This window comes from Nomascus leucogenys, chromosome 17 (assembly GCF_006542625.1).
Source record: "Nomascus leucogenys isolate Asia chromosome 17, Asia_NLE_v1, whole genome shotgun sequence".
Taxonomy (NCBI): Eukaryota; Metazoa; Chordata; class Mammalia; order Primates; family Hylobatidae; genus Nomascus; species Nomascus leucogenys.
Genome location: NC_044397.1, coordinates 74,547,848 through 74,572,685, shown reverse-complemented (window position 1 = coordinate 74,572,685; position 24,838 = coordinate 74,547,848). Strand labels below are relative to the sequence as shown.

At 39.2% G+C, this 24,838-nt stretch overlaps 1 protein-coding gene and 1 long non-coding RNA gene across 2 annotated transcripts in view; one reads left to right on the top strand and one right to left on the bottom strand.

Moving 5' to 3' along the window:
• Positions 1 to 6,173, bottom strand: part of LOC101176058 — a 42,320-nt gene extending 36,147 nt beyond the window's left edge. Inside the window, exon 1 of the long non-coding RNA XR_004026392.1 lies at positions 6,122 to 6,173. This is a non-coding gene — a long non-coding RNA (uncharacterized LOC101176058). The remainder of the gene's footprint in view (positions 1 to 6,121) is intronic.
• Positions 5,558 to 24,838, top strand: part of GARS1 (glycyl-tRNA synthetase 1) — a 39,187-nt gene continuing 19,906 nt past the window's right edge. Inside the window, exons 1-8 of the mRNA XM_003270486.2 lie at positions 5,558 to 6,554; positions 10,189 to 10,290; positions 11,347 to 11,449; positions 12,456 to 12,597; positions 14,137 to 14,225; positions 14,601 to 14,677; positions 20,708 to 20,853; positions 23,232 to 23,381. Coding sequence (XP_003270534.1) covers positions 6,333 to 6,554; positions 10,189 to 10,290; positions 11,347 to 11,449; positions 12,456 to 12,597; positions 14,137 to 14,225; positions 14,601 to 14,677; positions 20,708 to 20,853; positions 23,232 to 23,381 — 1,031 coding nt within the window. The 5' untranslated portion in view covers positions 5,558 to 6,332. The remainder of the gene's footprint in view (positions 6,555 to 10,188; positions 10,291 to 11,346; positions 11,450 to 12,455; positions 12,598 to 14,136; positions 14,226 to 14,600; positions 14,678 to 20,707; positions 20,854 to 23,231; positions 23,382 to 24,838) is intronic.

Below are 24,838 nucleotides of genomic sequence, written 5' to 3'. Positions count from 1 at the left end.
CCTCCTACTTCACGGAAGTCACAGAAATGAAATCTCTGAATTTCATGCAGCCTCTGCCTCTCACTTCACTCATCCTCCTTTTCTGTTCACCATCACCATGTTCTTCCACAGGTCTAACCTATGTCTTATTTTTTGGATCCCTTCTCACTGACACAAGGAGCCTGCTCCTCTCCTTGTTCCCTCCATACCAGGAAGTGACACAATGTATTCATTTTCTTAGAGTAAAACTATCTACAAGTAAATATTCTTTTCTTCTCTTGATTTTCCTCCCTTCTGCAATATGTCTATCAGCAAGTCTGATTTGCTTCCCTTTCAAAATAGCTTCTTCACATCTCCTCTCTTCACATCTCCACTATTCGTACCCTGACCCAGGCAAGCTAAAGGGCACCAATAATGACTCCCTAACTAGTATCCTGCCTCCATCCTCATCCCATTCCAGCCCAATCTCCACACACAGTCAAAATCATCCTTTTAAAGCAGACATCAGACCATTCACTTCCCTGCTTAAAATGCTTCAGTGACTTCTCATTGCACTGAAAATACAATTTTCTTACCATGGCCCACGATATCTATATGATCTAACTACTGCTTACCTATCTGATCTTATTTTATAGCAGTCTCCTCTTCACTCACAATATTCTAGACAGATGGGTTTTCTTACTGTTTTTTACACTAGTCAAGCAGGTTTCTACTTTAGGACCTTGGCACATGCTCTCATTATGGCTAATTCCTTGTCATGTTCATGTCCTAGAGCAGATGTTCCTTCCTCAGAGAGGCCTGACCACCCATCTAAAGACCACCTTCATCTCACAGCACGCTCTGTCAATTTTCCCTACTTTATTATTTTTAGAGTCTTTATCAATATTTGAAATGATGTATTAATCAGCTTATTTTTATTTTGCCAATCTGGTCCCAAAGACTACAAGGTCCTTGCAAATAGGAACTTTGTCATTTTTGTTCACTGCTGCCCCTCCAGTGCCTAGAACGATGCCTGGCACCTAGTAGGTGCTTGATAACCTTTATTGAATGACTATGTGACAGGTGCAGGACTCTTGTGCAGCACAGAAGATTCACAGAGGACACTACCTCACTCCCGTGACGTACGCTGTTTAAGTCCTAAGAGGTCTCTTGAAGGCCAGAAGTTTGGTCACTCAGTGTCAAGCTGGAACACAGGAGTCCTTTCAAAGGTTCAGAATCCCATCACTAGGACCCAGTCTCCACCACAGCAACACATGACCATTTCTCTCTGAGACCCTGGCACTATCACAGTCAGTGAACAGGTCTCCATTTCTTCTGGATTCCATAGGCCTTGGTTCTGCAGGCTTTCATCTCAGAGAAAATCTTGTCACTCTGGCCACTTCTGCTTCTCACTCTCCAAGCCCCTGAATGCCCGCCTCCCGCCCAACCCTACTTTAACAGATTAGAAGATAAAGTTTTCCCTTACCTATGCCCTGGGAATCAAGGAAGGAGGGAAGGGAAACATACCTCTTTCCTCCTGATGCTTCTGTACCAGTGAAATCAAAATAGAATTAAATCTTACAACAAATTGCACTGCTTCAGGTATTGACACTACCCCACAGAATTCGAGAGACCTCACCTCCTCGTTTTTGGAGAACAGAGGCTGAAACAAATCTTTGCTAAGGGAGGCTGGAAGTTGGGACAAAACATTATTAATGGGTCACAGGCCAGAAAGGAGAGTCAATGAGAGACGATTAATGAGGCCAGATCATCTGGCCCACAGGCTGGGCTGACTCATCCTTCATTCTGAAGCTTCTTCAGTGCACCTACCTGTGTTGGCTCCTGCTAGGGCTGCGTGAGCCTAAGGAAATAAGACTAAAAAAAATCAAGCCTGTGTATTAGTCTGTTTTCATGCTGCTAATAGACATACCCAAGAGTGGGCAATTTACAAAAGAAAGAGGTTTAATTGGACTTACAGTTCCACGTGGCTGGGGAAGCCTCACAATCATGGTGGAAGGCAAGGAGGAGCAAGTCACATCTTACATGGATGGCAGCAGGCAAAGAGAGCTTGTGCAGGAAAACTCCCCCTTATAATAACCATCATATCTCGTGAGACTTATTCACTATCATGAGAACAACACAGGAAAGACCTGCTCCCATGATTCAATTACCTCCCACTGGGTCCCTCCCACAACATATGAGAATTCAAGATGAGATTTGGGTGAGGACACAGCCAAACCATATCACTTTGGAACTCTCAGCTTCTCAAGGGGTAAATGTTGATTAAATGACTGTACGACAGGTGCCAGAGCTCTTATATGGCACAGAAGATTCAGGGCGGATACCACCTCACTGCTGTGACACTCACTGTCAAAGCCCCAAGAGGCACCTTGAAGGGACCTCACTTCTCAAGAAAAGGAATTGTATACTCAGTTCAGGGAAGATTCCTGTATTAGTTATCTACTGTTACATAACAAATTACTCCAAAACTAGCAGTTTAAAAAACAACAAATATTTATTGTCTGAATGTTTTTGAAAGTCAAAAATATGGGAGAAGTTTAGCTGGCAAGTTCTGGATCCGAGTCTTTCATAAGGTTAGATTCGAGATGTCATCTGGGGCTGTAGTCATCTGAAGGCTGGACTGGGGCTGGAAAATCTACCTCCTGCATAGCTCACCCCCATGGCTGTTGGCAGGAGGCCGCAGCTCCTCACTGACTATTGGCACTAATCATAAAAAAGTTGGAGTGGCTATATTAATGTTAGGCTAAATACATTATAAGATAAAAAGTATATTTTGAGATGAAGAATATTTCATAACAATAAAAATGTCATTTTCCAGTAAGATATAACAATTATAAATGTGTACATGCCTCATAACAAATTCAAAATACATAAAGCAAATGTGAAAAAACTAAAGGGAGAAATGGACAAATCCACAGTCGTGGTTAGATATTTTAACTTCCTCTCTTAGTTACTGATAGAACTAGATAAAAAATTAGTAATGATCATGAAAGTTGTCAGAATCTAAGTAGAATTACTCATGTCAAACTGTAACAAAAATAAATAAGGCTGGGAGGCTGAGAAGCAGGGCAGTGTGTGTGTGTGTGTGGGGGGGGTGTTGCACACATATCTATGATAAGAACACGATTAAAAAGACTCTGAAGAGCCCTTACCCACCCATGCCTGTAACAAGAACTTTTGATTTCAGACTTCTAGCCTCTAGAACTCTGGGATGATACATTTCTGATGTTTTGGGAAGTCTTTGACAAATAACCATGAAGCACATGAAGACACAATCAACTCTATTAATCACCAGGAAAATGCATAAAAGCCACAATGAGATACAACTATTAGAATAGCTAAAATCTGGAAGGCCGGCAACATCAAATGTTAACAAGGATGTGGAGCAACTAGAACTCTTATATATTGCTCATAAGAACATAAAATAATACAACCACATTGGAAAAACTTGTGAAAATCCAATAAAATTAAATATGCATCTATCGTTTGACTTAGCAATTCCACACCTAGATATTTACCCAAGAGAAATGAAAACATATAGCTATAAAAAAAGATGTATGAGAATGTTCACAGCAGCATTATTCATAATGGTCCAGAATATGAAACAACCCAAATGTCTATCAACTTGTGAATAAATTAATAAATTGTAGTATATTCACACAATGGGATACTACAGAGCAAAAAAGGGCAAGTTTCTGATATGTGAAACAATATGGATTAATCTCTCACACATTATGGTCAATTAAAGACATCAGACACAGAGTACATATTACATTATTTCATTTATACAACAGTCTAGATCTAAGAGGAAAATAAATCAGAATAGTGATTGCCTGGTTGTGGAGGGTGGGATGACCAGGATGACACGCAAGGGAACTTTGTGGGGTCAGCGAAAAATGTTCTTTATCTTGCTTGGTGTTGGGGTTACAAAAGGATATTGCTTTGTCGAAACCCATTGAACTATACATTTTTGTTCATTTTAATGTGTGCAAAATTTATTTCCCTCAAAGAAATGAACTTTAATAAAGAAAGAAAAATATATGATCATACATACACAATACTAGGGCCTCTTGCAGGGCACTTAAAGAACCCAACAGAGAAAGGGGCTAAACTCACTTGAAGCTTCATTAGCTATGTAGAAAATCTGCCTCTGCCCCCAGCTCACATTCTGGCCCAACACTCACTTAGTTGTGTGACCATGGACAAGCTGTTTGATATCTCAGTCCCTTGAATCCCACATGTGAAGATTCGGAATAATTATAGAACCTATCTCACTAAATTGGTGAATCAATTCCATGAGATAAATTAGAACTAACTGGTATATAGTGAGTCCTCAACAAACGTAAACTATTATCATTATTGTGCAGACACAGTTTTCAAAGGAAAACTGTTTGGGAAATTCTGCCAAGGGCCATGAAGGGCCTACTGAAGTGTCTTGAGAAGAGAAGGGACACAGTCAGATTTGCCTTTCAGAAATAATGACTGGGCCAAGTGCAGTGGCTCACACCTGTAATCCCAGCACTTTGGAAGGCTGAGGTGGGCGGATCACGAGGTCAGGAGTTCGAGACCAGCCTGACCAACATGGTGAAACCTCGTCTCTACTAAAAATTAAAAAATTAGCTGGGCGTGGTGGTACACACCTGTAATCCTAGCTACTCGGGAGGCTGAGGCAGGAGAATCGCTTGAACCCGAGAGGTGGAGGTTGCAGTGAGCCAAGATCACGCCACTGCACTCCAGCCTGGGTGAAAGAGCGAGACTCTGTCTGGAAAAAAAAAAAAGAAAAAAGAAAGAAAGAATGACTGAAGCAGCAGTGGGGAGGATGAATTGGTCGGGGAGGAGGGAAGAACAGATTTGGAGTCCTTTCAGGACTGTCCTAACATGAAAATGGATGAGACATTATTGATCTAAGGAATTTTTTAGAAATAAAATAGTTTTATTCAAAGGATATAGATTTCAACATTTTAATAAAAATCTAAATAAAAATAAAAGTAAAACTTAAGATGATTTTTCACATTTAAAGATATTAAAATAAATTCAAAATTGCCTAGTAAAATAAAAGCCAAATAAATTATAATATCAAATCTTGAAATAAAAGTGTTTAAAAGTATAATCGTTCAATATTGCAGAAGGTTCTTAAGCAACCCACCCTGCTCATGTTGAATTTTAAGTACTTCTCCAGAACTGCACACTGGAACGGGAAGAGAAATAACATGGACTTTCACACTATTAGGAAAGGAGACTTCATTACAGTGAGCCCGTCTACTCCTGCACACTCCTGGGGTGGGATTGTGGGTCACAGGGAGATATACGTGCTCGGCTTCAGTGGATACTGCCGAAGAGCTCCCAAGTGGCTGGCTGCACCAACTGACACTCCCCCGAGCAGTGTAGGGGAGTCTCAGAGGGTCACTTGGCATTTTCCAACATTTTCATTTTAGCCATTTTTGCAGGTGTGCGCAATGCTGTTTTTATAACCAACACATTGTTTTTCTCTTCCTTTTCTGTAGGGGGAACCCAGCTTTTCTAGGCCCTCCACCCTTTGGGCAGGAGGAACTGGGTGTGTGGGGCGGGGGGAACCATCTCTGGGTGGTTGGTCAGCTGGGGCCTAACCACAGGAGGCAGATAGACTGAGGCAGAAAGACAGACTGAGCAGAAAGACTTACCAGGCACCTCTTGCCTTTCTCACCTCTGCTGGTTCAAATCCTGCTCGCCACGCAAGGGCAGATTGGAATTTACCTTCTCCAGAAAGCCTGGGGTGACCCTATCCCCTCATTCCTCCTCCCCCGTTCGCCAGCTTTTGTCTTGACATCGGCGGACCAAGAATGTGTGACACTGGGCAAATCATTAACCTCTCTGGGCCTATTTCCTTATCTGGGGAACATCCGCACTTGAGCAACGTAAGTCTAACGTCCCTATCTGATTTGATGTTTTGCGACCCTTTTAAGGCGCAGGGCGCGAAAGAACAAACAGAAGTGTCCGTTCAAGTAGGTCGAACGGGGTGTCACTCGTATAAAAGCCTATGCTTTGAAGGTTCTCCTGTGTCTCGGCCTGCAGGTCTCGCTCAGAGTTGTGTCCTTGAACATCCACCCTGCTAGGGTGGCTTGACGCACTTCTGTGCAAATCTGTTTTTCGCAGCCCTACCTACCCCTCGCCTGAACCGGAGAAAACCCTCGGCTGGGTCCTTCCGGGTTTTGTGTCGAATCTGCGGCGGCGACCTGGCGCCGCGTCGTGGGGTGGTGAATGTGCGGCAGCACGCGCGCCGCGTCGTTTACGCGGCGATTTCATCATGCTGCGAGCCGATCCGCGCGTGCCGCTTCCGTCGCCACCCTCTCTGGACTGCCCAGGGCCGCCGGCTCATGCCCTCTCCGCATCCAGTGCTGCTTAGAGGTGCTCGCGCCGCTCTGCTGCTGGTGCTGCCGCCCCGGCTTTTAGCCCGGCCCTCGCTCCTGCTCCGCCGGCCCTTCAGCGCGCCCTCCTGCGCCCGGATCTCCTTGCCCGCCGCCGCCTCCCGGAGCAGCATGGACGGCGCGGGGGCTGAGGAGGTGCTGGCACCTCTGAGGCTAGCAGTGCGCCAGCAGGTACCGGTGTTTTGCGCCCTCCGCTAAGCCTCTGGCTCTCCTCCCAGGGCCTTCTTCTGGCCATCCTTCCCTCCTCCCCGGGGAACTGTCCTTCTCTTCGGTTACCCCTTTCTTTCCCTTCATCCTCTGGCGTCGTCTTCGCCTCCCCCACTTTGGTCCCAAGTCCCCCGTGCGTCAGCCACTTCCTCTCTCGCGGACCTCCGTCCTCCTTTCTTTTTGGATGATTCCCTGGAACCCCTCCGACTTCTGCGTCCCTCTCCTCCGGCTCCGTTCTCCCTTCCCCATTCTGTCACAGCCCGCGTCCCCTCTATTTCCAGTGGGGCTGGGATCTGTGACCCTTTGGTTCTCCTCGCCTCCTAACTGAATAACCTTAACTTCAGTTTTCCAGGCTCTGCTGTACTCTTTGTGCACCCTGGGTGGAAAGCTTCCTAATTCTTTTCGTGGTCAATGATGAGCCGAAAAACTGCCAGTTCTTTTCGTCTTACGGCCAGGCCCTTTAATCTTCAGGATGCTTTGAATAGTGTTTCCTCCTTAACATCTTCCTTCATGCAGTGCTTAGTTTAGCAGAATGATTGGCTGAGAAAATAGAGTTGAAACGTGGATGTGGGGAGGTGTCGAACTTTTCTATTAATGCTGTGAACTCATCATCCTTTGCTCTTGTCACCTTTTCTGGCTTCTGAAAAGGCCATTTGGAGCCAGTGAGCCCTCAGATCGTAAACCTGGGAAACTAAGTGTTGCGGAGTGAAGTCAGCCATTCTTAGTATGGAATATTTTGAAATTTGATTTTCCTGAAGGTGAGGGAAGGTTTCATGGGCTGGAGGACTTGGTGATTTAATATAGACCTCATTTTCCTAGGGCACTGCCATAGAGATTAGAATTTAGAGATGGCAAGGAAAAGATTATTTCAGATGATTCCCATATCCAATTAGGGAGAGCCAGAGCTTGCAGTAGGACCCCGGAGATCATGACCTGGTAGTAAACACCAAACGGGTTTCTCCTGCATGGGCGCCTGATGCAATAATTTGCCTTAGCTACAGAGGGTGGAACCCTCTCTCGGAAATAATTCATTGGGGCATAGCTGCCGCATATTCAGCCACTTTGCCATCTGTCCTCTTCGCTGGTTTGAGCCTGACCGATTTTAATAAATAGCCCTTCATTTTGAAATATCACCACGGGCTTAACTTTTTTCTTCATGATTGGTGTCAGAATACCGATTGCATATTCTGTCTCCCTCCACCCACCTTCCACTCCACAAATAAAATTAGGTGTGGTTCCTTTGTCTTTTCTTAACTTGCCATTTTAAAAAATATCCTTCCCTTTAGAAAGGAGCATACAACTAATTTGGGGGAAAAAAAACACCACACCCAAACCCCTCCCTCTGCCACGTTAGCCTGGAACTGCAGTGAAAATCATCCATCGGTAGTTAAGACTGGATCTAGTTAACTAAAGTAAACTTTGATCGCGGCAGCTTTCCGATGCTACTACTGTCTTGTGTATTGTTTATGTTGTCTTGATTATTAATTGTTTTGTACTTTAAGATATTTTCCGAATATGCGAGTTAGTTGATTTAAGTTAGTTTGGATTTTTTTTTAATTTTCCAAGAACACACATATATCGGTTAGTTAATTGTGTGAATTACTGAGTCCGATGTCAGCTGAAAGATAAAGATGATCTAATTTTACGCATTTTTTGTATATGGGGAAATGAGACACACTGTCACCCCTATCCATTTTGGATAATTCCATTGTGAAGTGCAATTGAAAACCTTTCCGGAGTGGGATTTTTACTTAATGACTGGTCTTGTTAGTAGCACATGTTTCATAGAAATTTGTTAATCTGGAAAATGAACGAAGTGAGTTTGTCACTTTAAGAAAACAACGGTTAGTATTTGTGGCCAATAATAAAATTCAAACTTTGGGGAAATTTTAGAATTTGGGAAGACTCGTATCTTTTGCTGTGAGCTTGGCAGCTTCACAGTCCTTAAAGATATTTGTGATGAGATGAGTGGTGATATTAACAAACGTGGATTTTTTTTTTTTGATAGTATTTGGATAATCTGCATAACTCAGTGAACCAATGTTTTCCAGGTGACCAATGCATGATGTTATGAAATCAGGTATTGGTGAAAGAGCCATTCAAAGCTTAAGATACATTAATAGATTTATTCTAACAGTACAAAAAATTCATTGCTATAGTTTCTGAGTTAGAAATAACCTTGAAGAAACTACCACTTCTCAGAGTTTTGAGGTAGTATCAAAGAATATCCACAATTATCCGAAACGGCTTTTAAAATTATTTTTCCTTTTCCACTTACGTATTTCTTTCTTCATATACTTTACCCAGAACGTCATATTGCAAAAGAAGCAGACTTTCCACCTTGGTCTTTTAGGATTTTTCACAGATTAAGGTTACCAAAATAATAAGTGCCAAACTCAAAATTTAAAAACCCATGAGGAAACAAGCCACCTTGAGTGAGACTCAGGGGAAATGAGAATTAGATCCTCCAAAAGTATTAGAATAATCACATATTTTTAAAATGCTTAAGATAATTTTTTAAGATAAAAGAAGTATTCAAAAACATGAGCAAAGAACAAGAGACTACCAAAAACAATCACACAAAGTGAAAATGAACCACATACTGTATGGAAATGGATCACCGAAATTAGAAACTCTGTTGGGTGCCCAAGAGCTATATCAATTTAACGACTTTAATTACTCAGCTGAAAGTTTTTCATCCTATATAGGTAATATTTTGTTTGTTTTCTCAGATGACCTAGTCCACCATATTACTATAAATATGGAATTAGTATAGGTTGTTGGAAGTTAATAAAATAATTCAGAAATATTAGCAAGGAAAAAAATTCCAACTGTAAAGAGAAAGGCAAAGGAAGATGAGCCAGCAGTGACTGAGAAGAATGGTCAGAGAAGTGGGAGGAAAACTGAATAATTTTTTTATTTTTTTGTAAGCGAGAGGAGAGAGATTTAAGAAGGTGGTCAATTTATTGGTTCTTCTGTGTTCTCAGTACAAATCTTGCTCTTTCCTACTTTTTAATCAATGCTTTTCTTTCCTCCTTTTTCACCCCTCTATACCCAAAGGAAAAAGTTCACCATGTGAGCAGTTATTTGTTAACTTGCCCGTGTGTTCTTCTGGATTATAAATGAAGACGGCAGAGACCTTCATTCATAATGACCACTCACATGATAAACATTTGAATTGCATCATTCTTTTTTTTTTTTTTCATTTTGAGACGGAGTCTCACTTTGTCACCCAGGCTGGAGTATAGTAGCATGATCTTAGCTCACTGCAACCTCCGCCTTCCGGGTTCAAGTGATTCTCCTGCCTCAGCCTCCTGAGTGGCTGGAATTACAGGTGTCCCCCACCACGGCTGGATAATTTTTGTATTTTTAGTAGCGATGGTGTATCACCATGTTGGCCAGGATGGTCTGAAACTCCTGACCTCAGGTGGTGAGGAAGGCCTTTCAAAGTGCTGGTATTACAGGCGTGAGCCACCACACTTGGCCCGAATTGCATCATTCTTACATAGACTTTTTAAAAGGCATGCTTAAAAACACATTCCTAACATTTCTTGACTTCTTAAACCAATCCTGAATATAAATTCTCTTTGTTGGCTAGGGAGATCTTGTGCGAAAACTCAAAGAAGATAAAGCCCCCCAAGTAGACGTAGACAAAGCAGTGGCTGAGCTCAAAGCCCGCAAGAGGGTTCTGGAAGCAAAGGTGAGTCCTGGGATGCTAAAATAGGAACATAAGTAGGTGTAGGATTGTTCATCTTTAATTTCTTTGGATGGGAGAGACCTAGAAAAGTTCTGAACAAGTATCATTTGGTTTATCTGTTTATCCATAATGCCTTCTTTTCTTTTCCCTCTACCTGGTAGACTCCTCATCCTTTCAAAATGCAACTCAAAATGTCAACTTTTTAATAAAGCCTTCCTGACCCTGCAAATCCTGGACTCAATACGCTACATGAATTTCCATGGAAAGGATTGTGCTCTTCTTTGCGACTTCTCTTATGTCTGGAAATAATGATTTTTGTTTGTTTGTTTTAAGGAAAAGGTCTGTTTATTTGATATCTGCTCCCAGACCTTTCAAACAATAGATCTCCCATCACCAGACTTAAGTTGTTTTGGGGTTTTAAAGTAACCATTTTGCTATAACAATCCACTGACAATTCAAATATTGCTTATATTGCTTATCATTATCTACATCGAAGTAAACTTAGTCTTTTTTTTTTTTTTTTTTTTTTTTTGTTTTGAGATGGAGTCTTCCTCTGTTGCCCAGGCTGGAGTGCAATGGTGCGATCTCAGCTCACTGCAACCTCTGCCTCCCAGGTTCAAGTGATTCTCCTGCCTCAGCCTCCCAAGTAGCTGGGATTACAGGTGCCTACCACCACACCTGGCTAATTTTTGTATGTTTAGTAGAGATGGTGTTTTGCCATGTTGGCCAGGCTGGGCTTGAACTCCTGACCTCAGGTGATCCACCCACTTCGGCCTCCCAAAGTACTGAGATTACAGGTGTGAGCCACCGCACCTGGCCAAGCTTAGTGTTGTAATCTTGGAAATGATCATATATTTTCCTAAATGATTAAAGATATCTTTTATATTACTCAAAGGGGAAAAAAGACCTATGGCTTCTATTGTTTTTAACCTATCAAAATCTTGTCTGTTTGATAAATTTTATATTTAATTCTGGTGAGGAATAAACTAAATTCAGATATATAAGTTCAGATTCCCACCCACCCCTCCAATCACTCACTTTTTATTTAATCTCTAACAGGAGCTGGCGTTACAGCCCAAAGATGATATTGTAGATCGAGCAAAAATGGAAGATACCCTGAAGAGGAGGTTTTTCTATGATCAAGCTTTTGCTATTTATGGAGGTAAGGGATTAATGACAAAAAGAAGTTGTGTTGTTAGTGGCTCTAATATTATACTTAAATCAAGAACATGGCTTGCCTGTTGGTATCCACTTGTATCAGGCCACAAAGCAGAGGATGGATGTTTTGCTTTTGTTTCCTTGGAGTCACCATTTGGTGTAATACCTGTTATTTTTCTCCACTGCGTTTATTCTTGGAGAGCACTTTTTTCGATTAGGATGTAGGGAATTGTTGGAGGCCCATGTATGCATTTGATGTGTCTGTGTACTCATGTACTCTTTTTAAAATGCAACGGAGACTGAAGAGCAACAGAGGGCCATTGTAGTACTGGCTAACTATACTATGCCCCTTCACACGGGGCAGTGATAAAACAATCCTTAGATTATTCTTTATGGTCATCTGCCAGGAGAAAACATTCTTCCCAGGGATGTAGATAAATCACTCTGAATGCCATATGAAGGTATATAGGCAAATACAATTCACTGATGAAATGTAAAACTATATTTTTCATAGTCAGCGGATTATTACAACAACATTAGACATATAGTACTTTGCCACTGAAAGTTGACTTGAGTTTGGCTAAGTGGATCTGTAAATGTTTACCCTTTTGAGGTTAAATAGTGCCTCAAATACCCAGGAATAAATTAGAGAATTGGAAGCTAAAATTATAGATCATTGTTATCAGATATTGTGAGAAATTATTTTGTAATTTTTATGGCAGAAAACTGTAATCTGCTTTTTCATTCTGTTCTCTAAGGGGGAACTTTTGTTATAGATTTTGGGCAAGTCCTACTTGAAATTACAAATACAGAATTAGTAAATGGCGTAAGAGCTTTTTTACTTTACTTCCATCAGCTAGCTGAAAGTAAGGCTCCTCAGTATTGAGGAATTTGTATTGTTGACTTGAATACACTTGTAGGGAATATAGGTATCAGTTTCTCATGTCTCCTTGCCTTCATTTGTTCAGAGCGACAAGGTAAAGTACGTGTTTTCCTCTCATATTCTATAGGTGTTAGTGGTCTGTATGACTTTGGGCCAGTTGGCTGTGCTTTGAAGAACAATATTATTCAGACCTGGAGGCAGCACTTTATCCAAGAGGAACAGATCCTGGAGATCGATTGCACCATGCTCACCCCTGAGCCAGTTTTAAAGTGAGATCTTACTTTGGAGTGGGGGAAATCCTAGTTTAAATAAAACAACTTATTAAATTATTTAATATACTTATCTAAATAACTTCCTGATTATAAAGAACTACTCATTTCATGTAGAAAATATGGAAAATATGGAAAAACAAAGAAATGTATACCTTCTGCTCACAGATAGCCATGTTAAGATGATTGTGTTTGTCCTTCCTGTTTTTTCTGTATGTCACTATGTATTTCAGTGTTAGCAGTACACTGCTTATTTTCATGTAATATAGATGAACATATACTCATGTCATTAACTATTCATCTAAAGCACTTTCAATGATAGCATTCTGTTTTATGGAAGTGCCATAATACGTTAGTTTGTGCCGTTTTGAAAGCGTTAAGGTGTTTCTCATTTTTGACTGCACCGAATATCTTGATAGATGGATTTTTGGGTATATCCTTGATTATTTCCTTAATGCAAGTTTTTAGAAGTTCTGAGCAAAGGTATATTTGTAGAGATTTTCAATTAAATACTATTTGTATTGAAGTTTCAATGCAGAAACTTAGATTATTCCTACCAACATAATTGAAAATAGGGCAGAATTTCTTTCTTTTTTTTTTGAGACGGAGTCTTGCTCTGTCACCCAGGCTGGAGTGCAGTGGCTTGATCTCGGCTCACTGCAAGCTCCGCCTCCCGGGTTCACACCATTCTCCTGCCTCAGCCTCCCAAGTAGCTGGGACTACAGGCGCCCGCCACCACGTCTGGCTAATTTTTTTTTGTATTTTTAGTAGAGACGGAGTTTCACCGTGTTAGCCAGGATGGTCTCGATCTCCTGACCTCGTGATCCACCTGCCTCGGCCTCCCAAAGTACGGCAGAATTTCAGAATGTGAAACTGAAAGAGGAATTCTTGCCATTTTGTAACTCATCATTATTCATTTAAGGTTGCCTGGTGGAGAGCTAATTTTTACTATTGGCATCCGTTAGGTTCTCTTAATAATTTCAGCCAATTAAGATGAGGAATTCTGAATGATGGCTCTATAAGATCAGGACTACCTATCATTTTAGCTACTTGTTTCACCAATAGGAACTTTGTAGAGATAATACCAATGTCAGTACAGGTTTCAGTGGCAGAAAACACTTTCCTTAAGGTTCAGTGTCTATACTGAGCTGCCATGAATTCTTAACTAGTCAAATTCCCAGTGATTTTGGCCTTTGCTTAGATCACTAATAATAATGGCATAGGCATGGATTAATTGATCCTGAAGAACAGTACAGACTTTATGACAACTTGTAGAAAAGAATTGTCTTTTTATTGTCTAGTTAACGTCCTTTTTCTTACGGGAAGGAAGAATGTGGGAGAGGGTGAGAAATAGATTTGAGGAAGAATTTTCTCTGGCATACATTACTATCTGTCTTGGATACATCATTACTATAGATATGGGAGCTTCCATCTATGAGATATACAGATATAAACATTGACAGGGAATTATCTTATAAGGTAATATCTATGTGTAATTTGTATAAGAATGACAAATTGGGTTGGTGTTTGTTAATTTAGGACCTCTGGCCATGTAGACAAATTTGCTGACTTCATGGTGAAAGATGTAAAAAATGGAGAATGTTTTCGTGCTGACCATCTATTAAAAGGTGAGGTTCTTCATCTCTTTCAGATAGAATTGATCAAAATAAAAGGTTTAAACTTTCTCTCAGATGTTTTTCATTAAATTTTTTATTGAGGCATAACATTCAAAGAGTAAAGTGCACAGATCTTAAGTATATAGATCTTTTAAATCCTTATTTTTAAAAAAGTTATATGTAGATAATTAGTTATATACAGATAATTTTTCTAATTAGCAAATGAATCAAGACAATACCATGACTGCTGCTGTAAAATCAACCGTGGGATTCATGTAAATTAAGAACTTTATCCTTGGATTTACTTTTTAATTGTCTAGCATTGAAACCAAAAAGTGCATTGTCCTTTTTCCCATTGATTGACATATGTCAACACTGTTCTTACAGCTCATTTACAGAAATTGATGTCTGATAAGAAGTGTTCTGTCGAAAAGAAATCAGAGATGGAAAGTGTTTTGGCCCAGGTGAGTACTCTAGAGATGTTATCAGAGTAACCTAGGTGGCCGCTGTCCTTCTTTCAGTGTTTAATGACTGTTGCATTTCCCATTATGCTGACCCTGGCCACATTGTAACGAAGCAGAGGTTAATTCTGTCCTTTATAGCATCTCTTTTTTTGCATTTTTATTTTCTTCTCTCTTTTGCGACTAACCCTTTATTTCAGCCAAAACTAACAGGTCAGTGTAAATAGGCATTAAATTTGTCTGACCTTGGAAACTACTTTTCTGGATTTAATAGCTAAAACCACAGGAGTGACAGATGATGGGTAGTATTCAGCACTGGTGTGGAGATTTCGGGGCAGATAACTTAATGAGCACTTTCTCACTGGCTACTTGATCTGCCTCTGCTTGGACCCTGATTTCGTGCTATTATTCTTAGAACCTCATGAGCAGGTCCCGACTTTTCTGTCCTTGCTTTTCTCAGTTTGCCTGTAGGCCTAAAGTTTTATAATTTGTATAATAGTTAAGCTGACAAATTTTAGAGAAGACAAAAAAGAGACCACAGAGATAATTTATTTTGACCTTTTACCAATTGCAGGAATACTTTCTATATTAGAAGTAGTTCTTATCCTTTTTTTGGGTCACAGACCACCCTAAGAATATGATCAAAACTGCACATCTCCCTGGTAGGATGCATGTGCTCACATATATATATAGCTGGTGTCTCACCTCATCTATCGGCTATTCCATTTAGGCAAAGTACATTTCTCCAACACCATGTTTAGTCATGAGGTCTACTGAGGCTCACCTCTTAAATTTTATTTACTTCCTTGGGTAAAAAACAAAAAACCAGTACTGTGATTATACCTATTTTCTTTACACTGATCTCTCTCTCTCTCTCTCTCTGCCTGAATATAGAACTCCCTAATTTGTTGTTTTTTTGTCATGGGAATTACTGGATACTTTTCCACTGTTGTCCTAATTTTTTTTTTTAAGCATGCTTTTTTTTTTCTCTGTGATAGTTAACTTTCCAACATAGCTAAAATAATTTCTCCTTCTTCATTTACATTGAAAACTTTCTTAATTTGGTTGTTGAATCATCTGCTGATTTATTTTGATCCTTGTGGAATATAATTTTATCCCTTGCTTGAAGCTCATTGTTTTAGTACAGTTACTCATGATTTAGAAAATTATTTCTTATATTTTGATACTGTTGAAACCCCACGTTCATCTCATTTTCTTTTCCAAAGGCATGCCCTTTATTAGAAAAAATGGAAAATGCCTCTAAGTATCCCTAAAATTTTCCATTCAGAATTTTAGATTTACTGAGGTTTTATGTATATATGTTTTTGATCTTAACAGTATCATTCATTTCCAAGTACATTGTCAGAGTTGGGAAGTAACTAGTTGATTTGACAAGTCAATTTATTGTTTGAGCATTGGCCTTCTCTTTTATTTCAGATCTGTGTTCTAGGAGAGCAATTTGTTTTTTGACTAGCCATATCAGATACATACATGTACAGCTGTCAATATAATCTTCAATGAAAAGTAAGGGACCCATGGGAAATGGTATGGCACTCAGAAATGGCCCTGGTGGATTCACTGGCTGAAAGCCCATCTGTTGCTTAAGCACAGAGTAGCGTTTTCTGCACCTTAGTGTCTGACTCCTTTTCAGCTTTATGAAGCATGATTGTTTGTTTAAAAGGCCCTGATTCACCTTCTGTGGTAGGAAGACCTCTACTCCTATTATGTGGATTTAACAGCTCAGAATGAATTCTTTTGTTTCTTTTCTCTGCCTGTTTTTGTGGCCCATCTCTGGATGTTCCAGTTTTAAAAATCATTTTTAACTTGTTTATGAAAAATTCAAAACATACAAAATTTTATGTGTTAAATAAAAACATAATAAATAATTATGTACCTATCACCCTACTTCACTGTTAGATTTTTCTGTATCTATTCCCCTCTCACTTTCCTGACTTCTTTCCCCTAATTTTTTGTGTGTGGTAGGGTGGGGACAGTCCCACTCGGTAGCCCAGGCTGGAGTGCAGGGGCACGAACATGGCTCACTGCAGCCATGACCTCCTGAGCTCAAGCAGTCCTCCTGTCTGGGCCTCCCAAAGTGCTAGGATTACAGATGTGAGCCATGGTGCCCAGCCTGAATTTTTTTGAAGCAGATCTCAGGCATTATTTTATTATACCTGTAAATTTTACATTATCTATCTGTAAAAGAGAAAAATCCTTTAAAAATAAAGGATTTTTAAAGGATTTAAAAAATCCTTTTCAATCCTCTTACCTTGGGAAATGTTAATAATTTAATATCATCAAATATTTAATCAGTGTTCATGTTTTCTAGGCTGTCTTAAATGTTCCCAGTTTTTAAAATTTGAATTGGGATCCAAATAAAGTCTATACTTGTGATAGGTTGATACGTTTCTTAAATCTCTTCCAATCTGTATGGCCTTCCTTCATTCTCTTTTTCCCCCGCATTTTCATTAAAATGTTTTTCAAGAAGCTGAGTCATTTGTTCCTTACTGTTTTCTACTGTCTGGATTTGGCTAATTATGTTACTGTAGTGAGGTTACACGTGTTCATCTTTTTCTGTATTAGATTTAGAGGCTTGACCAGGTATTTTTGGCAAGACATTTGGTTAAGTGGTGTTATGGACTTCTGTCCAGAGGTACATAGTACCTGGTTAGCTCTACTGTGGGCTGTGGCCATTGATGTCCATTGTTTAGATGCATTAACTGATGAGGGGGTTTCAAAATGGTGATTTTTGTCATTCTGTTTTTTGTTTTTTTTTTTTTAGCTAGACTATTTCTATATGAAAAAACTTTTTCTATCAACTATTTGATTTATCTGAGACACCATTTGTAAAGAAAAGTGAGAATAAGTGCTTCATCCATTCTCCCACCCCTTGTCTTTTTAAACCTGTTTTCCATTAGTTGGTTCCCTAACATCCTTCAGAAATGCATGAGTTCCTGCCTGCCTTTTCCGTTTTTCCTCCTACTGTTGTGAACTTTAGATTCAAATATTTGATATTCAGTCAGTTGCAGTTATCTTATTGATGGTTAAATTGTCCAGTCTTTGGTGACTAGGAGTTCTCTGCTGAGTCTTTTGACACAGCCCTAGTAGTCTCTGAAAACTTCCTTTAATATGACAAGATATTGCCATCTCATCTTGTACATTTCCTGTCCCGGACTTGGAATCAGACATTTCTCCAAGGAGCCCTGGTACTTATTAGTGGGGATGATATTGATCACTAATTATAGACCTTGTCAGTGATCTGAGCTAGGAAATTGGTATTTTTTAAAAGATAAACTTTTCATGAGTTAATATAGATACTTAATAGTTTACTTAAAGTTAGGTTTATGGGGTTTTTACTATATTAATCTTAAGTCTCTCTCCTTTACCCTCACCAAAAATCCCAGTTCTCAGCAACAAAACATAATGATTGACATGCCTTATCTCCCACTGTATACATTAACAGTCTCAGAATGGCAATACCAACACCACCATCAGCAATATGAATGTTGAAAACAGTTAAAAACACTTTTATTGTTCTTTTCTTTAGGGATATGCCAGCATTGTGTAGTCTTACAGTCTGATAACTGTATTTAAAGTCACTTGGAGTCATTCTGTCTGTGTGGTTATGTCATCAGCTAGATACGCAGTTAGTCCATATATTTTATTTTCAGTATTCAGGGTTTCATTTTTAAAAATTTGTGCTATAATCATATAGCACAATAGCAAAGACTTGGAACCAACCCAAATGTCCATCAGTGATAGACTGGATTAAGAAAATGTGGTACATATATACCATGGAATACTATGCAGCCGTAAAAAAGGATGAGCTCATGTCCTTTGTAGGGACATGGATGAAGCTGGAAACAATCATTCTCAGCAAACTCTGACAAGGACAGAAAACCAAACACTGCATGTTCTCACTCGTAGGTGGGAATTGAACAATGAGAACACTTGGACACAGGGTGGGGAGCATCATACACCTGGGCCTGTCGGGGGGTGGGAGGCTGGGGGAGGGATAGCTACCTAATGTAAATGACGAGTTGATGGGTGCAGCAAACCAACATGGCACATGTATACCTATGTATCAAACCTGCACGTTGTGCACGTGTACGCTAGAACTTAAAGTATAATAAAATTAAAATTAAAATTTGTTTCATAATCATATAAAGCATTTTTTATACCTCCAAAGGCAAATCTAAAAAACAAGGTATATTTAAGTAGTCTACTATCTTTCTCTTCCCTTTACCTTCCCTCCTTCCACTTCCCTGCTTCCTGAGCAGTTTTTAACTTAACTTCCTTTTTTAAAAAAATCGAATATAAACAAAGACATATAGATATTTGTATGCCCTCCTTTCTAGATAAATGGTTGCATTCCATACACACTTTTCTCCATTGTGGTTTTCTTCACATAACAAAATATTTCAGAGATTGGTCCCTCATAGTATATAGAGATTGCCTCCTTCCATTTTATAGCTACATAATCGGCATTGTGTGGATATATTTTATATAACCAGTTGTCTACTGCTGGACATTTAGGTTATTTCCCATTTTTAACATTACAGATAGTGCTGCATTGAATAATCTTGTGCTTATATCTTTTCATGTTTTTGCTATTGTGTCTTTGGGATAGATGCCTAGAAATGGGATTGCTGGGTCAAAGGATAAATACAAATGTAATAGTGTTAGATATTGCCAGATTCCCTTTCCCAGGGGTTTTGATTTCTATCTGTATTGGCAGAATCTTTTTCCTCCTGATTTCTTTTTAAATTATGCCTTTATTGGAAAACACTATATATTCTTGAATTACCTGGGAAATAGATGCTCCTCAGGCTCTTTAACTTTCTGCTCTAGTAGGACCAGCTTATATTTATGGTACTCATGTCTTGAAGTTCACTGGAACAGTTTCCTCATTGATCTAGCCTCTTGGGTAATTGTATAATGTTGTTTTGTGGATTCCTCCTAGAAATTCTGTAGAAATAGAGTCTAGAAGGCTTAATATTTTAAATTGCACATTCGAATCTGGAGCATGTAGTTAGTGTGAGTGGGTTGCCTTTTTATGGAGTGGAAATACCATTGGATTTATGAGGGTAGCAAATATAATTGCTCTTTATTGAGTAGGTATTATGTACCAGGTCCTGCCTGTGCTAAGTACTTTACATGTTTTGTTTAATCTTCATAATATTCCTACATAGCAAGGTAGAAGCTGTTCTCCCCTGTTCTTAAGAGAGGTTAGGTAAGAACTTAATCTTTAGTCACACAACCCATAAGTGATGTAGAGTTGGGAGATACGCCCAGGTCTTTCTGAACTCAAAGCTTCAGTTCTTATGGCCATTAATTGATGTATTGAATTATTTTGTTTCTGTTAGGAGACTTTTAAGTTTTAAATATTGCTGACTATTAGATGGTTTGTCATAGTCACTTGAAATTCTTAAATCGGAGGGCATATATCATTTTACAGGATTTGGCATTGATGATCAATGTATAGCATGTGCAATACACTGGAAAATGCTGAGGTGAATAAGATACAGCTTCTATCTTCTAGGCGCTTAATATCTAATGGGAAAGGAAAGTTCAGTGCACATTTAATTACTCCATTGAGGAGAGGGTGGTGGCTATTAATAGTATATTTGCTTGACTGGATCTTTAAAATACAGAGAAATGCAGAAATGCACCTTAAATATGTTCAGAATAGTAAAATTCAGCTTTGAAAACTTATTTAGGTAATTTCAGATTCTTGCCAACTAATAACTGTTATAATTGAGTAAGAGGTATTTTGCTTTATCTTTCACTTTGAAACAGTGACTATATGAGTTTTAGGTCCCAGAAAGATACTTTTTTTCTCTCTTGATAAATGGAAAGTGTATAAATTGGTTATGGTTTTAATGTGGGTGTCCTGAAGTTTCGGTTAATTGTGATGTTCCTGAATTTTGTGTGAGTTGTAACAGTGGATGGCTAGGGTTATATATGTAATACTTTATATCTTATGCCTTGTTTTCTCTGTCTTTTACACTATTTTCTTTATATGTCCTTCAGCTTGATAACTATGGACAGCAAGAACTTGCAGATCTTTTTGTGAACTATAATGTAAAATCTCCCATTACTGGAAATGATCTATCCCCTCCAGTATCTTTTAACTTAATGTTCAAGACATTCATTGGGCCTGGAGGAAACATGCCTGGGTATGTATCACTTATTGTTTACCTGTTTATGTAATGAAGTTTTTAAAATTGCTTATATTAAAAGGTAAATATCAATGTTATGAAGGAAAAATTTTTAAAAAGTGATATACAGAAGTACAGATGAATGTATTATGGAGAAATAATGGCAGAAATAAGTCTTAAAAAATTCTTTCTGAATATAATTTCTTTTTTGATATATATGTATTTTTTTTCCCATAAAATAGAAATAAAGTCTCTGATCACTGTATCTTCTAGTTACAGCTACATAGGGTAGAAGGGACAGTTGAAGAATGGTTTTAAAAGCCATCGAACTTATTGCTGAAGGATATTTTAGAAACCATTTAGTTTAGCATGCCACTGTCCAATGGAACTTTCTGCAGTGATGGAAATGTTCTGTAATCTGTGTTGTCCAGTATGATTAGCTACCAGCCACATTTGGCTCTTGAGCACTCATAATGGGTCCAGTTCTTTGGAGGCACTGAATTTTAAAATTTATTTCATCTTAATTGGAATTTAAATAGACATGTGACTGGTGGCCTACCATATTGGACAGCATAGGTATAGCCTGTTGATTTGAAAGATGTGGTTTTCATGGATAAAGAATATCTGGTTAGTTTACAGTATGATTCAGAATTGGAATCTTTATTTTCTGATTCCTTGTCCACTGTTTAACAGACTTAGCCAATGTTCCATTTCATAGCTTTAGATATTTTTCTTATGATAGGGTAAGAGAGTAAGTTTTTGCTACATGAGCTAGATAGATCGTGTTTCCCAGAGTACGGAATGAAGAATAAGAAAAATTAATTGTGACAAAATGTGTCACAGTTAATTATTCTAATGAGACAGGTTGATTTGGAATATTTCATGGAAAGAGGCCAGCGGCAAGCCTTTCATTTTGGCCGTATGTACAGAAAGTCATAAAATGAGACATAACCTGTGACCCAGACATTCCATTTCTGGGAATTAATCTAAGGAAATAATTCAGAAGGAAAGGAAATTATACTTAGAAGAAGTATATAAATTAAAAGTAGAAATAACCTATTCAGTAATTTGAGAGTGGTTAAACAAATTCTGGTAAAGTGGATTAGTTTAGGATAATATTCTGCCACTATTAAATGTGAGAAATTTGTGCCATTATTTAGAAAATGGGAAGTATAAAATGAGTAATACGTAATTTTATACATACTAACTGTAAATATACATATAAACTTTACTTACATTTGGATGAAATCTGGAAAGGGCCATAAAAATCAAAAGAGTTGGTCTGTTAAGTAAGAAGAGGGTACAATTTTAGGGTTTTTACCCCTTGGTTTTAAAGTTATTTTAGTAAAATACTTATTTTGAAGTAGGCCATTGGGAGCGCTTCCTTAGTGGATGTTTTGCACAGAATATTTCCTAGGAAATTGAGAGGGCAGTGGCTGTAATAGTGTATTTGCTTGACTGTATCTTTAAAATACAGAGAAATGTGGAAGCCTGTGGTTGAAAATATAAAATATTGCAGAGAATAAAATGATTTGAAAAACATTGAAAATTACCTGGCTTGGTGAGGTGATAGTTAGTGATAAGTGAGTGCTGATGTTAAATGTGAGCCCATACTGATTTCTTTTTAGCACCAAAGTTAAGTTTTAATATGTGGGTTAACAGGGCTAAACATAGGCATGGGTATTATTTTCCAAAGGACCTAAGATTGTCATCTGCCTCCATGTACATGATGACTTACAAGACATCAGGGGTTTAAGGGGCACTATGGGAGAGGTGGCGTTTTTTGTTTGTTTGTTTGTTTCAAGATGGGGTTTCGGTCTTGTTGCCCAGGCTGGAGTGCAATGGCGTGATCTCGGCTCACTGCAACCTCTGCCTCCCAGGTTCAAGCGATTCTCCTGCCTCAGCCTCCTGAGTAGCTGGGATTACAGGCATGTGCCACCACACCTGGCTAATTTTGTATTTTTAGTAGAGACAGGGTTTCTCCATGTTGGTCAGGCTGATCTCGAACTCCCGACCTCAGGTGATCCGCCCACCTCAGCCTCCCAAAGTGCTGGGATTACAGGTGTGAGTGACTGCGCCTGGCCTGAGGTGGTGTTTTTAAATTAATTTTTATTTCTGCTTTTTGAGAAGCGGGGTTTTGACTCACTGGTGTAATTAAATGAAATGGCATTGCCAAAGTAGTATTGCCACACTAATTACTTAATACATTTTCTAATACTTGCTATGAAAATGTTTGCTACCGAGGAAAATATTTCTAAAACTTCATTTTAGGGCCTGTACAACTTTGTTGTGAAAATGGTATATTTAGGACTTTTAGGATTTGTATCTAGAATTTCAGGATTGTTGGAAAACATAATTTCTTTCTTTGTAACAGACTGACTGACTTAAATTTATAGGTACTTGAGACCAGAAACTGCACAGGGGATTTTCTTGAATTTCAAACGACTTTTGGAGTTCAACCAAGGAAAGTTGCCTTTTGCTGCTGCCCAGATTGGAAATTCTTTTAGAAATGAGATCTCCCCTCGATCTGGACTGATCAGAGTCAGGTACTGCTCAGGTTACTCTTACAAATTAGTGAATGACCTTGGCATTGCATTGAAAATGAAAACTTGCTGTTTTGAAACAATTCTGCTTCATAATCCTGATTATGAATTTATTTTTGTCTTCTCCAAAAATCATGCTTTTACATTTGGAATCTCTAAATGTAATCTCCAGGATCACAGGCAGTTTTGAGTGACAAAAGTGAACTTGAAGGGAAAGGAAGGAGGGTGGAGAATATCTTAAGAGTCTCACTTGCTCCAAAATTACCTTTTTCCTTGTTCATCATATATTTCGAGGATGGTAATATCTTGATTGTCTAAACCAAGGCAATACTGGCAATGGTGAGGTGTATAAAAGTGTGGGGTGGGGTCGGGTGGGGGTAGGTTGAAGGTTGTGGCAGGAGGATTGTTCTAGGTATCTAGGGTAGACAACATTGCTGAAGTTGGGGTGAGGATGTATCAGTAACCAACTGGAGTTCTGGACACAACCTCCGTCCAGGTATTTGGGGGGCCTATATGTCAGAAAGGCCAGCAGGCAAGCTTACCCTCATCACTCATGTTCACTCACTTGCCTCTATTCAAATAGCCTACTTTTGTCTGATCTATCCAGGGATGTGTGGGAAGGCATATTGGGGCTGGTGAGTTCCACATTTCTTTAGAAATTTATTATGACCTAGCTGTTCATGACTTAAGTTTTTTGTGATTTCTATACAGGTTATTCCTGGTATCATCTCTTAGAGTAATACATTCCATATAAAATACAAGGTGTCGCTAAACATAACTTTCTAAGGCCCCAAAGTGTTTTCCCAGCCCCAGCGCCCACCCATTTCCTGTCTTCTCTTCTTACTCACTGTAATTACAGACTTGAGTCATAACACAGCCCAGTCACTGACTCTGGATCAAAGCATCCACAGCACCTGCCTCATCTTGTTAGTTCCCATGATGCCATCGGGGAGAAGATGCCTACGTTCTGTGCAAACTGTGTCTCTAGGCCCTTCAGGTTTACGGTTTAGGAAGGAGGGACTTACAGAGGAAAGAATGTGCACAACTTAGAGAAAGTTGGGGGAAGGACCCCTCTGGGCTTTCATGTAAAAAGAGGAGGTCATCAGAAACTTTAGGCAGGTATGATAGCAATGAAAAATTTGTCACATTTGAGTCTTTGTTTTATTTCCCAGTGTCTGAGTGTTTTTGGTTTTTTTGTTTTTGACCGTTTCATTACCTAGCAAGCATGCCTTCCCAAACTGAGGAAGCTGTGTAAGACTGACCTTGTCTAAAGCCACTGTTACGAAGAGGGTTTACACAGAATAGCTATGGGAAGATTATTGAGAAGGACTGAGAAGTAAGGCAGTGTCTGGGGCCTGTGCAGTAAAAAAGTGGTGAGTAGGGAAACCAGCTGCGAACTTGGGAGTGATCCCAGGGGTTAACTGGTAGAAAGGCTCTGGGGCTTCTCCACAGTGGATTCT